Genomic DNA, 14363 nt, shown 5'->3' with positions numbered 1-14363 from the left:
TCCCTCGCTTTCAGCCACGCTTTGCCTCCTCTGCTTAGAGTTCAGTCCTTGTTTTGTGGTTTCTGTGAGTTAAGATCCCCCTTACTGTGGGAGAAAGTCTCACTGCTTGTTTAGTTTTTCTTGTATTTCAATATCTCTCGTGTTTGCAAGCCTAAGGAAAGCACGCACTGTATAATCTAACTTTGTAGCAGCCTGTAATCATTTCTGTCTTTGTATCTTTTGTTGAGGTCTCCCTGTTGGCTGCAAGATACTTGTTCTGTATCTGTCCACAAACAGTAGGATCATGCTTTGAGACAGAGCATCCATTCCAGTACTGAGTCCCAATATAATCTCTTCCTCACTCCATGCAGCACTTCTCCCAGGGTGTATGTGCCTCCATTAGTTCCTGTCTCTCTGTGGAGCTTCAACACTGCTTGACTCTTTTTATTACCTCCTGCAGTACCAAGCATGCAGTTCACCAAGGATACATACATGGTGAAGGAGAAGGAGGGTACTCTGCACATCCCCATCTTCCGCACCGGGGACCTGAGCTATGAGTCCTCCGTCAGGTGCTACACCCAGAGCCAGACAGCAGAGGTCATGGAGGACTTTACAGAGAGGAGAGATGCAGAGGAGTCCCGCATCACTTTCTTGAAAGGGGAGAAGGTGAGTTGAACCTGGCTTATAGGGGAAATGAAGAACCATTGATGGGAGGGGTTCAGATCTCTTCTTCAGCTCTACGTTGTCAGAGGGAGCTCACAGAGGCTGTCTGCACTAGTTTCATAAAGTCACAAATATGACATAACTCTGAAGATGTTTGTTTCATGATAAAACTAGTTAAAATGTGAAATGCAAATCATCTGTGTCAGTAGGACTCTCCGGATTGTTTTAGCAGAGAGCTGTCAATTTGTGGAGGTGGGTGTATTCCATGCTGTGTCTCATCGTGTAACAGTGTGGTTTGTCCACACTGAACTGGTAGCTTCCCGGATTGACAGTACTTGGGTATTAAACCCTAGATAGTTAAGTACAGTGTGGCCTTTAAGTGGCTTCATTGGATTTATGAATATTTGCTGTTTTCTCCTGCTTGCTTGGCTTTAGGTGAAGAACTGCAGTGTTTATATCAGTGATGACTCTGCCTTTGAGCCAGAAGAGCAGTTCCATGTCTATCTTGGTAGCCCACTTGGAAACCATTGGAGTGGAGCTAGGGTTGGGAAGATGGACATGGCAACTGTAACCATCACCAATGACGAAGATGGTAAGCAAGGATGCTCAGCAAAGATGTAGCTGTTATGTAGGATGCAGTTCCAAGGTAGTCAGCACAGTCTCAACAGTTTGCAGTTTAGTTTAGCACACGTGAATGCCTTCAGTCACATGGCCACAGCTCTGTGTGCAGGTCACCAGCGTGGTGGCTTTGTGCACTGGTCTTAAGGGAGGGATGGAATAACAGTGGCTTGAACCCACTGTTTGTCCTGTTTCTTATTTCACTGCATTTTCACAGCGAGTTGCTGTGCTTCCCCTGGGAGATGTTGCCTTCCCTCCACAGTGTCACAGCCTGGAGAGATCTGCTGAGAAGAAGGGGGATGACAGGTCCCTCTGGTGTGACTGCCAGTGGGGGCTGTAACACTACTGTGTGGCATGGATTTTTGAGGGTGTGTGATTCAGTAGGAGGCAGGGGATGGGAAAATCATTTGCCATCCAATAGCTATGTTGGGTTTTGCCCCACTCCTTGCCCTAATTCACATCCAACCCTTAGAGCTGCAGTTTTGACCTCTGCTTTAAAGAGCCTATTGATCTGAAGATAAATTATAGAATCACAGACTGGTTTGGGTTGGAAGGGACATTAAAGCTCATCTAATTCCACCTCACCTGCCATGGACACCTTCCACTAGACCAGATTGCTCCAAGCCGCGTCCAACCTGGCCTTGAACACTGCCAGGGATGGGGCAGCCACAGTATCTCTGTGCAACCTCTGCCAATGTCTCACCACCCTCACAGGGGAGAATTTCTTCCCAATGTCTAATCTAAATCTACCCTCTTTCAGTTGATGTGTAGATAAGAGTCTAAAAGGAGCTGAGCTTAGCTCACTCCAGTTGCTCAATGTCCTTCATCAGGCATACAGTCAGCTGGTATGCAAACCACACAGGACTTTTTCTTCACTGCTGTTCCTGTAGCACCCACCATTGAGTTTGAAGAAGCTTCGTACCAAGTACGGGAGCCGCCTGGCCCGGAGGGTCTTGCTGTTTTAAATATCAAAGTGGTCCGGAGAGGGGATCAAAACAGGACCTCCAAAGTCCGCTGCAGCACCCGCGATGGCTCAGCTCAGGCCGGAGTGGATTACTATCCCAAGAGTCGAATGCTCAAATTCAGCCCAGGTAAAGGGTTTTTGGATGGAAGATCAGAGGTGGTGGCAATGACCAGTGCCATTTTGTGTCTATCAGAAAGGAGCATTGAAGGGAAACATTCAGGAGATGTGGAAAAAGCCACTTCTTGCATGAGGTTTGCAACACAGCAGAGGTCTAACTGTTCCCAGTGAACTGCATTAGCTGTAAGAAGGCATAATATACCCTTAGATTTTGGGGTTTAGATTTGATTTGAGGTTTGATCTTGGGCTCATCACAGTCTCTGTGGGAAGAGACACCTATTCAGTGTGTTACAGGTGGGGTGCAAGACTTCTGCTTTCCTTACATTAGACACGTCCTTTCCCCTCTCCCCTTCTGGTTGCCTAATCATTCTCAGTTCAAACAGAGTGGTGTTCTAAGCTTCAGCCCTCTCTGCTTGATGAGCAAAGTGCCAAGCTGCCCACACAATGAAAAGAAGGAGGGAATGAAAGCTTGTAGATGATGAGCGCTTTATTGGAACTTTCTGCACCCTAGAATTAATGTCACTTGAAAAAATGGGGAAGCCATCCCAAAGCTTGCCTTGTTTTCTCTTGTGTACATTTCATCCTTTTGCAAGGTTCCACTGGATGAGAAGGATCTGGAGTTTGGTTTGTTTGGGGTTTTTGTTCTGTTGTTTTGGGTTTTTTTGTAATATATTTAAAATGTACTACATAGACTTACTCTGTGGTCTTTTCTAAAGTGTGACTCTTCTGGGCTGCAGCCTTACACTCTGCTGTGGCTATAATTTTGTTATGCAAAAAGGCTGAACTGTTAAATGACAGGTGATCAGAACAGAGGAAGAAGCACTAGCATCTAGCTGGTGAGAGTAAAGTAGTCTTCAGAGAATGTAAGGCTTAGCAGAGAATTTTCAGGATCCAGTGCAACAGCTCAGACTATGCTGCTGGACTGAGAAGCCCTCACCAAACAGTGCTGCATACTGATGTGAGATACAGCACAGATGCTTACAGCAGTGGTGGGAATGTAGTTTGGGTCATAGATTTTTACTACAGACAACTAATGCAAGACAGGCATTATTAATCCTTAGATGGCATCTGCTAGTAAATCTATCACCTCATCAATTGGCTCAGCTGTCATAGCTGGAGGTTTATGTATAGAGTAGACTCCTGTGGGAACAGGGCTAAATTATTAGTAGCAATGAGTGGAAATAAAATTTATAATGCATATTTTATCATAAAGTTTCAGTGGTCGTAGCCTAGACCAGCTGTGCAGCTTTTTTTATGAGAACTTCAGAGCAATATCTGATGATGAATGAAATTCTCTCTGCTTCTCTGGCATTTTCTCTCACAGGTGTGAACCACATCATATTTAAGGTGGAGATCATGTCCAATGAAGATCGGGAGTGGCATGAGTCCTTTTCTCTGGTGCTGGGTCCAGATGATCCAGTGGAAGCTGTTCTTGGAGATACTAGCACTGCAATAGTGACTATTTTGGACCAGGAGGCAGCAGGGAGCCTGATTCTACCAGCAGCTCCTGTTGTAAGTTGCCCGTTTCAGTGGGTGTGGTTTAGTACCCTTCAAGTACAGACTGAAAACCCCAGTGGGGTGTCTGAAACAAAATTAAGAGCTGCAATGATGTGGCAGGGTGGGAGTGTGTGGGAAGGATTGCCTCTCCTGCCTCTCCCCTCAGCCTCAAACAGATGCTGCTGTGTTACATCTGTACAGGTCGTCACCCTGGCTGATTATGACCAGGTGGAAGAAGTGACCAAGGATGGTGCTAAGAAATCCCCTTCCCCGGGCTACCCGCTCATCTGTGTCACTCCTTGTGACCCTCGCTTCCCCAAGTATGCCATCATGAGGGAACGCTGCAGTGAGGCTGGGATCAACCAGTCCTCAATACAGTTCAGCTGGGAAGTAGCAACCCCCACAGATGGGAACGGAGCCAGGTCACCTTTTGAAACCATCACTGACAACACACCATTCACTAGCGTCAACCATAAGGTATGTGGGAGGTACTAACATGGCAAAGCTGCAAGAGCCCATGGCATCTTTTAGCTAGTAGTGCACACTTTAGTTACACAGAGGTTAAAATCTAAAATCTCCTTAGACTTGGGAATTGGCATGAGACATATGCATGCTTTTTTAGGGATTATTTTTTCTGCTTCAGAAAATTTAGCACTGTTCTTCACTGAGCTTGCTAAAAGAACCACTTCTGTTGACACGGGAGGTGGCTGTGAGCACTTGGACACTTAAGTAAATATCTGGTGCCAGAAGATGTATAGAGCCTGGCAGATCTTAACAGCTCAGGCTCCTTCTTCCCCTTCCTTCACTATGTGGGCAGAGTTTGGAAGTTGTAAAGTGTCCAACATACTCAAGCATCTGCTGCAGCATAGTAACAAGATGCATGTCCAAGTGGCCAAGTAGACATTGGCTACATTGCTCTTGAGTTGGAGTGTACCTTGCCTTTGTGCTGCCTCAAATCACCAGACAGAGTGATTTTGCTACACGATTGGATGTTGCAATACTGGTGTCCTTGACCCACAGGCATGTTTCTCCCTCCTTGTTCCCTGCAGGTGCTGGACAGCATTTACTTCAGCCGCCGATTCCATGTGCGCTGTGTGGCCAAGGCTGTGGACAAGGCTGGCCATGTGGGGACCCCCCTGAGAAGCAATGTGGTGACCATAGGCACAGACAGTGCCATTTGTCACACTCCTGTGGTTGCAGGGACAGCCCGTGGTTTCCAGGCACAGTCATTCATTGCCACGCTGAAGTACTTGGACGTCAAGCACAAGGAGCATCCCAATAGGTATGAGCCTGGAGAAGGGGAGAGCTTGGGTCAAGAGGAGGACGTGTGTCTGAAACCACATCTCTCCATGCAATGTGCCCACTTGAACAGCTCAGGTGCTCAGGGTAGTGCTCCTGCTTTCTTCCTCAAACCCTACTCTGCTGAGAGAGTGCCCTTCCCCTCAGGAATTTGGAGTTAGTGGGACAGCTTGAGGAGCGGATGTATATAGTTGAGGAAATCTAGCTGAAACTAAGTATCAGGCTACTACTAGCAGGCTCACCTTGTCTGTGCTGTTCTGCCACTTTTTTTCTGCTGTCTCATCCGCTGTTTGTTCCAGAATACACATCTCGGTGCAGATCCCCCATCAGGATGGTATGCTGCCCCTCATCTCCACTCTGCCACTCCACAATCTGCATTTCCTTCTCTCCGAGTCTATCTACAGGCACCAGCATGTCTGCTCAAACCTGGTCACCGTCAGAGACCTCAGAGGCATCTCAGGTAATCCTCAAAGCCAGCCTGCTTTCTGAAGTTGGTAGTTACAAAGAAGCCAGTAAAGAAATGTAGATAAGAAGAAGGTTTTGTCTTCCCCTGGGCTCTCTTGACATTAGGTAAATCATAATTAATCTTCCTGAACTAACAGCAGGGAACAGAGTTGCCCCACTGAAGACGAGATATGATGCCTGGAATGTTTAAAAGATAATTGGGTTAAGCTGCACTGGTTGTAGGTTCACACCGTGCTGGTGATTTTCTGCTTTTCAAAACTGTCTTGTGATATCCATGCAGTTAGAGAGATCCACAGGAAGTGGATCACTGTGTATGTGTCACTGAGGTCTCCATATGGCAACAAGAAGCAGCAAAAGTAAATTCACTCCTGAAGTAAATGCTAGAAATGAATTAAAAAAGGCATTTAGTGTCTCTGACACTCAGGACAATGTGGTCCTTGGTGGGCAGGGGGTTGTTGTGCTTCATTCTTATCAGTTCATACTCAGTTGAATTGAGCTCTGCATTTCTTAAGGTTTAACTTCAAGCCTTTAATTAATAGCTTTATAAGTTTGGATTTTAGGATTCTTGTCCCATTCCTATAACTTCTTCTCCTGTGAAGACCTGTGTATATTTAGTGTAACTTCTAGGATTATGAAGAAAGAGGAGCCTATTAAATCCCTAATATAATAAAAGTCAATGATGTGATTTGAGAGTGAAAATGGGCCTCAGCCTCTTTGAAGTCTGAAGTGATAATGTCCCAATGTCTGTTAATCCCAGAGGCAGGGTTTCTGGATGAAGTGACCTATGACAGCATTGTTCTTGGGCCTGGCTATGACCGCCCTTACCAGTTTGATCCCATGGTGAGAGAGCCAAAGACCATCCAGCTCTATAAGCACCTCAATCTCAAGAGCTGCATCTGGACTTTTGATGCTTATTATGACATGACTGAACTAATTGACGTCTGCGGAGGCTCTGTCACTGCTGACTTCCAGGTAAGATGCCCTATCCAAAACTCTTCCACATAATCCATATCCTGCTCAATTTTTAGGTGAAGCGCCACTTACTGTTCTTGTGCATTTGCTGCTCTGTACAACTAGAGCATGGCTTTTTCCCCCTTTTCGCTAGAAAAGAACAGTGCTTTGTGAAATGCACTTACGTCATTTACTTTTGCTGGGGTAACATATGTTTTATTCTTTTAATCTTCAGACCACCAATAAAATATGGTTTTTTTAAGTATAAGGATGTACTGGAAATACAAAACATTCTCAGCTGTGCTTTACTCTGTTACAATTTGGGCTATATTCTTAGCCAAAAGATCAAAGAACCAGAGCAGAGGCACGTCAGTTCGTACTCTGCAGTGGAGCAAAGTCATGGGAATTTTAAAGTCATTTCTTAATTAATTGGCTGGCATATGAAAAGCCTAAAATGTTCTATGAAACAGTGGCTTTCGCTACTAGAGGTATCTGACTGCCCTCTCATGGACAGATTATACATGTACATCCCACTCCAGTGAATCTTCATTAGGTTCTTGTATTAAATTCCCAGTCAGAATGTTATGGCCAGCATCATCTCTTCTAACTCCTTCTGCTCTGGAATACTTTGTTAACTCTCCTTTTATACTTCTAATGATTTGCACAAATCCAGAGAAACTATTTGACCTGAACAGCTGCAGAATTTAGTATGTGGAGACTGGCACTAACCCATCTGGAAGTCTCTCTGAGCAATCTCAGGAGCTTGCAGAGTACAGCTGTGTGCCCTGCAGAAAATAAATGGTGTATACGTATATCTGTAGAGCTCTGGTATTTCAGATACTCATAGGGCTAGTCCTGAGCAAGCAGAATTGCATATTTTTAATTCACAGAATTGGAAATCAAAGAGATTTTGAGGTGAAGTTGTGACCACAGCTCTTTTTATACCACTACACCAGTATGCTTTAGCACTTGCCCTTATTTAAAATGCAAGTTTCTCTAAAGGACCTACATGTAAAGGTCAAGAAAGGTCAGACAGTCATCTCTGACTTAATTTTAGGAGTTCTGTAGCATGTGAGGTGCACTCTGTGCTTGCATACTTTTCCCAGCAGTTCATTCTTATTTTTCAAATGGCAGCCCAGCAATAACTTTTTTGGCAAATCAGCTAATTGATTGCCAGTAATGCTCAGTCTTCATGGAGCAATGACATTATATTGCTTTAGAAATATTTCATTCCCACATTATCCTCCCTGTGTTGAGGACACACATGGTCCAGAACGAAAAGAGTCTTCTGTTGCAGGTACTCTGGCTTTTCTCCCCGTTTGCAGCATAGAATGTGAATGCAGTGAGTACTGTCTGGGTCAATGTTTCTTCTGTGGAAGGTGCATAACCACCCTTTTTGGGGTTTTATTGACAGGTACGAGACTCTGCTCAGTCCTTTTTAACAGTCCATGTCCCACTCTATGTGTCCTATATTTACGTGACAGCGCCAAGAGGCTGGGCTTCTCTCGAGCATCACACAGAGATGGAGTTCTCCTTCTTCTACGATACTGTTCTTTGGAGAACAGGTAGGTCCACACTGTGTGAGGGGGTACAGGAGAATTGGTTTGTTCTTGAGTTGGGTTATTTTTTTCCCTTTTTCTTAGTTTCTGCACTGCCACCACAGTCCTGAGCATAGGTAGCACTTGCTGAAGTAGAGTGAAAAGTGCTAGAAAAGTGCTGCAAGAGAAGAGTTCTCTCTTCATCCAAGCCTCCACAGTGAGGCAGAGGTTGCTCCCTGTGAGATATTTGGAGTGATTCTCATGTGGGAGCTGCAGTCATATTCCTCAACCTTGTGGTTCTCACAGATGGACTTTTCCCATAGTATCCCCTTGTTTGTTAAATCAGCAGTATCCCCAGCAGCGAGCCCTGACACATTCTAATCCTCTTTTGGTGGTTACATCCATGCATGGTTTATCCTGTGCCTGTGAATCTATTTTCAAGATGGTTAATCTTTCCCACAATATTTGGAGCCTGTGTGTGCTGTGAACCCATGCCTTCAGCCTTGAGCAGTATTGTGACAGTGCTTCACCTTGGATTATATTCTGCCAGCAGTGTCACTTCAGTATTTAGAGGAGGTACTCACAGAGCTCAGTTCATGGAGGGCTACTCAGGAGCTGAGGCCAGGAGTACCCAGAAACAGTTACCTATAACTTAGTATGTACAATAAGTTACATTCACAAGCTAATCATGGTGGGGAATTCAGTATACTTACTTCCTTTATGCTTGAGTGAGACTGGAGGATGATCCAATTGAAACCATACCTTTTGGAGCGCTCTCAAATGCTTCTGGAGTTACTTGGAGCTGACAGAGCCCACCTGAGGACTGACTGTGCTGTGTCATCTCCCTGGTGACTTTGGTCTTGCTGCACCATGCAGGCATTCAGACGGACAGCGTTCTCTCAGCCCGGCTGCAGATAATCAGGATCTACATCCGGGAGGATGGCCGGCTGGTTATCGAGTTCAAAACACAGGCCAAGTTCAGAGGTGCGTGTTAGTCCTGATAGAGGAAGAAATCACCATAAAGATCTGTTCTGAAAACAGGGAGTAGAACCAGTCCCTCTTCCCACGAGGAGTCCCTCCCTGTGCCAGGGTGTGCAGCGAGGGCTCTCCTTACCTGTCACCAGGGCTCTTTGTCATGGAGCACCACAGCCTGCCAGATGTCAAATCTTCCTTAATGACTCCAGACCACCTGGGAGGGATCGAGTTTGACCTGCAGCTGCTGTGGAGCGCTCAGACTTTCGACTCTCCCTACCAGCTCTGGAGAGCAACCAGCTCCTATAACAGGTGAGGGCTGTGGGTTCAGCCACCTCCAGCAGCTTCCCACGGCACACTGTTCTTAAGCAGTCAACGTGCATGCAGTTAACAGCAGCAGTGGAGCAGTTTCAAACCAGGCCAGAGTAAGCAATCCCTGTTGCCCTTTCAGTTGTGTGGAGTGGTCAGTATCCAGCCTCACTCAAGGGCTGAGCTCCAGCATGCAGGGTACTGTTGCCTAGCCTGAAAATGCTCTTCTGCTCATTGTGTAAGTAGAGGGAAAAATCAATTCATCTCCTTGTAAATCCATTTTTCTAGCCAACTTGGCCTTGAACACTGCCAGGGATGGGGCAGCCACAGCTTCTCTGGGCTGTGCCAGTGTCTCACCACCCAAAACAGGGAAGAACTTCATGCTAATGTCTAATCTAAATCCCTGCTCTGTCAGTTTAAAGCCATTCCCCCTTGTCCTGTCACTACCTGCCTTTGTTCAAAGCCCCTCTCCAGTCTGTGACTATTCTTACAGCCTGTGCTCCTTGCATAGGGGGTCAAATTAAACACCACAGGTCAAAATTGTCCTCCTGCAACTGCTGGAGTAGATGAACATTTCTGGGGCGAGGGAGAAGTCTTGCTATGAACTTTGTCTTGCCTGCTTATGCTCGTTAGAAGAAGATGGATGTTGGGCAACCACATCAGCTGGGTGAACAGCCTGGAATCTGATTTGGTGACCACAATGTCTCCTGTCTGTTCCCAGGAAGGACTACTCTGGAGAGTACACAATCTTCTTAATCCCCTGCACTGTGCAGCCCACACAGTCATGGATAGAGCCTGGAGACAAGCCCCTGCCCTGTACAGCTCACGCTCCTGAGCGGTAAGGAGTACCCACCATCACCCACTGGGACAGTTTCAGCCCATTGGGGTTGTTTGGGTGGTCACAGCAGGTGTGTGGCACCCTACAACAGCAGCAGGAAGGGAACAGGGGAGGGGTGGGAACTCCCCTTTGGCTCAGGAATCCCCCTGCAACTGAGACCATCCTCACTCAGGGCAATGAAAGATTGCACCATCACAGAGGTTTTCAGCCTCCAAACATATGTAGCCTTTGGTTGTCCCCACAAAGTAAGAAAATCAAACCTGTTGGGAGAAGGCTTCTGCTGGCCATCCAGAGCCCTGCACCATTGCTGCTGCTATTACCACCCTCGTATAGCTGCTAGACTACAAAGAGTAAAGCAGAAGAGAAGAAAGGAAGCTGACTGTAGGTCACCAGCATGACCTTCAGATATGTTCAGACTAAACCTCTCCTTTATCTCTTCCTGTCTCAATTTTAGATTTTTGATCCCGATTGCCTTTCAGCAGACAAACCGCCCAGTCCCCGTTGTCTACTCCCTGAACACGGAATTCCAACTTTGTAACAATGAGAAGGTGTTTCTGATGGACCCCACCAAATCCGAAATGTCTCTGGCAGAAATGGATTACAAAGGAGCTTTTTCAAAAGGTAAGATTTATATTCTTTCTCTTTCCCGTTCTGTTTGTACTTGATGATAGTATCATGAGATGATTTGGTTTGGAAGGAACCTTAAAGCTCATCCAGTTCCAACCCCTTGCCACAGGCAGGGACACCTTTCCACTGGACCAGGTTGCTCCAAGCCCCATACAACCCAGCCTTGAACACTGCCAGGGATGGGGCAGCCACAGCTTCTCTGGGGCAACCTGTGCCAGTGTCTCACCACCCTCACACAGAAGAACTTCTTCCTAATGTCTAATCTGAGTCTCCCCTGTTAGTTTAAAACCATTCCCCCTTGTCCTGTCACTACGTGCCCTTGTAAAATGTTTCTGACTTCAAAATTTCCGTTCCTCTGAAGAAGGGTAAATCCCAGATTTGGCTTTACCTCTTTTGCAGCAACAAATGGTATTTTGAGCATGTTACAGCCCTGTAGCAGCATGACAAGACATGACACGTGTGCTGTGGCATGGTGTTTTGCCATCTGCATACCCCAGTCTAAACCCTTCAAAACCCAGAGCCATGTGTCATCTGGTGCATTTGGCTCTCACAGTGATTCTCCTGTTGAGTCAGAGAATTCACCCTGACCTTGTTTTCTCCCAACCTCCTCAGGGCAAATCCTGTATGGTCGTGTACTCTGGCACCCTGAGCAAAACCTGAATGCCGCTTACAAACTGCAGTTGGAAAAGGTCTACCTGTGTACTGGCAAGGATGGCTACGTGCCTTTCTTCGACCCAACAGGCACTGTCTACAACGAGGGGCCCCAGTATGGCTGTATTCAACCCAACAAGCACCTCAAACACCGATTTCTCCTCTTGGTAAGTTTATCCGTGCTTTGGTGAGCATTGTGTGTGATGTGTCTGCTCTCCCAGCCTCTCACTGCCCTAATGGAGCTGGAGACTAAATTTCCTTCCTACTTACGGGGTGAACAAATGTCCTGTCCTTCTCTGTTTATATATGGCTTGGAATTGACTGACTGGTAGCATATAAATGGAGATTTATTTACCAGTTACACAGAAATTGCATAAATCTATGATTAGCTTCCCAGATGCATTCAGCTCTCACTATGTGCTCCATAATTAACATTTGCCGACATCCTCACTGGACAAAGGTGATGTGAATGGTGTGAGTGAGCTTGGCGTGTGTACATGAGCAGGCTGCTCAAACTCTTCTCCCCATCTCCAGCTCCGCAAACTTACTTAGTTTTTGACATGAATCAGTGGTAAAACAGTAGGAAGCCTCTACAAATCGTAAGTATTTTCTGCACATTAAGCTATGCCTTTACAGAAATGTCTGTGCCTGTGTGTAGGTGTGGAGACTGGGCACTTGGAACCGATTCCTACAGCACTACACAGGTTTTACTCAGTGCTAGTGGCCTCCCTTGCATAAGAAAGACAACAGAGTTCTCTTCCTGATGCCTCTCTTAATTTCAGGACCGAAACCAGCCAGAAGTGACGGACAAGTATTTCCACGATGTGCCTTTTGATGCCCACTTTGTTTCTGAACTGTCCGAGTTTCACTCGATAAGCAGCATGCCTGGAGTTGATGGATTTACTCTCAAAGTGGATGCTCTGTACAAGGTAGGTACTAAATGACAGCAGCTACCCAAAACTAACTTTTCCCAGATACTTTGTGAGTTGTAGTCCCTGATTTCTGGGCCTGGAGAGGCCTGTTTGTAACTCAGTGACCTGTTTGCTGAAGGGCCTTCTTGGCATTGCTAGGATTGGAATAGAAATTAACAGTAGGGCCAGTGAAGACGCAAGTTCCAGCACGGAAAATGCAGATGAGGAATGATTTAAGATCTTTTTTTTCCAAAGCACTCAGGAAAGAAGCTTTTTAAAAGTATATTAATCATAGAATCATAGTTTGGGTTGGAAAGGACCTTAAGATCATCTCGTTCCAACCTCCCTGCCATGGGCAGGGACGCCTTCCACTAGACCAGGTTGCTCAAGACCCCATCCAACCTGGCCTTGAACACTGCCAGGGACGGTGTTTGTGAATTAATTATTGCCATTATCAGAGACAAGACTAACACCTCACTTGGTGATAAACATTATGGCAGGTGCTCAGAAAACCATGCTGAGCTGTTGAGTTAAGGAACAGAATGCAAGATGCAGCCAGCTCTGCCTTTACTTAAAATCACCTGATCCAAAAGCTATAAAGCACCGTGTGTGCATGTGTCTTCTCTTTCTTCAAGGTGGAAGCTGGACACCAGTGGTACCTTCAGGTCATCTATGTGATTGGCCCGGAGGACATGGCGGGGCCTCGTGTCCAGCGCTCCCTCGCTCACCACTGGAGACCACGCGGCCGCAGGGACCTGGTTGGTGCCGATGGGAGGCCAACGCTGGACGACTCCTTGATCTATGACAATGAAGGCGACCAGGTCAAGAACGGCACCAACATGAAGTCACTGATCTTGGAGAGGGAGGAAGCCGCTGTTGCAGCCTCCTTCTCCCAAACAGGCGCTTCCCTGGGGAGCGCGTTTGCTGCTGTTGCCCTGCTGTTGCTGCTTCTGCTGGCTGGGCTTTGCATTCTCACTGGGAAACGGCGCAAGCTACGGCAGAAGCAGGAAGCAGCCCCAGAGGAGCATCCACTGAACACCAAGGTGGAGCTGCCTCGGGGAGCCGAGAGGTCAGCAGACAGCCGGTACTGCACCGTGCGGAATGTTAACGTATGGAGGGAGAGCGGCAGGAAGGTGAAGCAGGTGAACTTGGAAGTCAAAGTCCACAGCAATTTGCATGATGGAACGGAGGTTTAGCAGAGCACATGCTTTGGTTTGGTGAAGGCTTTTTATAAATATTAAAAAAAAAACCTCAAAAAATAATCCAAAAAGGAAAAACTAAGAGAAGTTCTGATGGGTTTGTGTACTCTGGTGAGGAGGAGGAGCAGCTCTGGCTCATCTCTGCTCCCCCCTCCCCGCCCCTACCACCGGGGCTAAAGGCTGTACATGGATCTGATGCGGAGGGTGACTGAGATGTCGCTTTCCCCACTTCAGCTCCACTGTTCCCGGTGGAGAGGCGTCCGGAGCTCGCACTGGGGGGATGTAGTGCCACCCCTCAGCCATCGGGTGGCGCTGCTCGTCCGCCAGAGGGCGCCAGGCAGGGGGTTCATCATTAAGTCATCACCTAAAGAGTGACGTCATATCTTAACATCGTGTGAAAGGTAAATAACGCTATTTACAGGCATCGACTAAGGAATTAAATGTTCAAAGCCCCTTTAGCCACCGAGCGGACAGAAGAACTCAAAGGCAGGGGAAGAAGGCTGCCCCGAGATCACATGTAACTCCCACACCTTGAATTCTAAAATCAAAATTTGATGCTGGAATTAAACTGGGAATGCTTATCTGACGAATGCTGAACATGCTGCATGAACATGGTGGGAATGGAGAAAATGGAAGACATCAAAGCTGGGCACAGGGCTGCTGTGCACTGTGCCAGGTTGTAAATCATTCACTGTCATAACCTGAAAATCAATATACTTTAATGCTGAGTAACTGATTAGTTAATAGCGGTTGCGGGCATTGTAA

The 14363-nt window shown here is 46.7% G+C and overlaps 1 protein-coding gene across 1 annotated transcript in view; it reads left to right on the top strand.

Moving 5' to 3' along the window:
* FRAS1 (Fraser extracellular matrix complex subunit 1) overlaps window positions 1-13641 on the top strand; it is a gene marked incomplete at its 5' end in the record, with an annotated part of 161985 nt that extends 148344 nt beyond the window's left edge. The window contains 16 exons of the mRNA XM_080627997.1: window positions 440-645; window positions 1078-1234; window positions 2151-2351; window positions 3666-3853; window positions 4040-4315; window positions 4888-5120; window positions 5437-5597; window positions 6360-6574; window positions 7968-8118; window positions 8968-9075; window positions 9216-9375; window positions 10094-10210; window positions 10665-10831; window positions 11450-11655; window positions 12271-12417; window positions 13035-13641. Of these exons, the coding sequence (XP_080484123.1) occupies window positions 440-645; window positions 1078-1234; window positions 2151-2351; window positions 3666-3853; window positions 4040-4315; window positions 4888-5120; window positions 5437-5597; window positions 6360-6574; window positions 7968-8118; window positions 8968-9075; window positions 9216-9375; window positions 10094-10210; window positions 10665-10831; window positions 11450-11655; window positions 12271-12417; window positions 13035-13595 (3254 nt within the window). The 3' untranslated portion in view covers window positions 13596-13641. The remainder of the gene's footprint in view (window positions 1-439; window positions 646-1077; window positions 1235-2150; window positions 2352-3665; window positions 3854-4039; window positions 4316-4887; window positions 5121-5436; window positions 5598-6359; window positions 6575-7967; window positions 8119-8967; window positions 9076-9215; window positions 9376-10093; window positions 10211-10664; window positions 10832-11449; window positions 11656-12270; window positions 12418-13034) is intronic.
* Window positions 13642-14363: the final 722 nt, after the last annotated feature.

This window comes from Psittacula echo (genome assembly GCF_963264785.1).
Source record: "Psittacula echo genome assembly, chromosome: 1".
Classification (NCBI taxonomy): domain Eukaryota; kingdom Metazoa; phylum Chordata; class Aves; order Psittaciformes; family Psittacidae; genus Psittacula; species Psittacula echo.
This window is presented reverse-complemented; position numbering and strand designations above follow the sequence as displayed.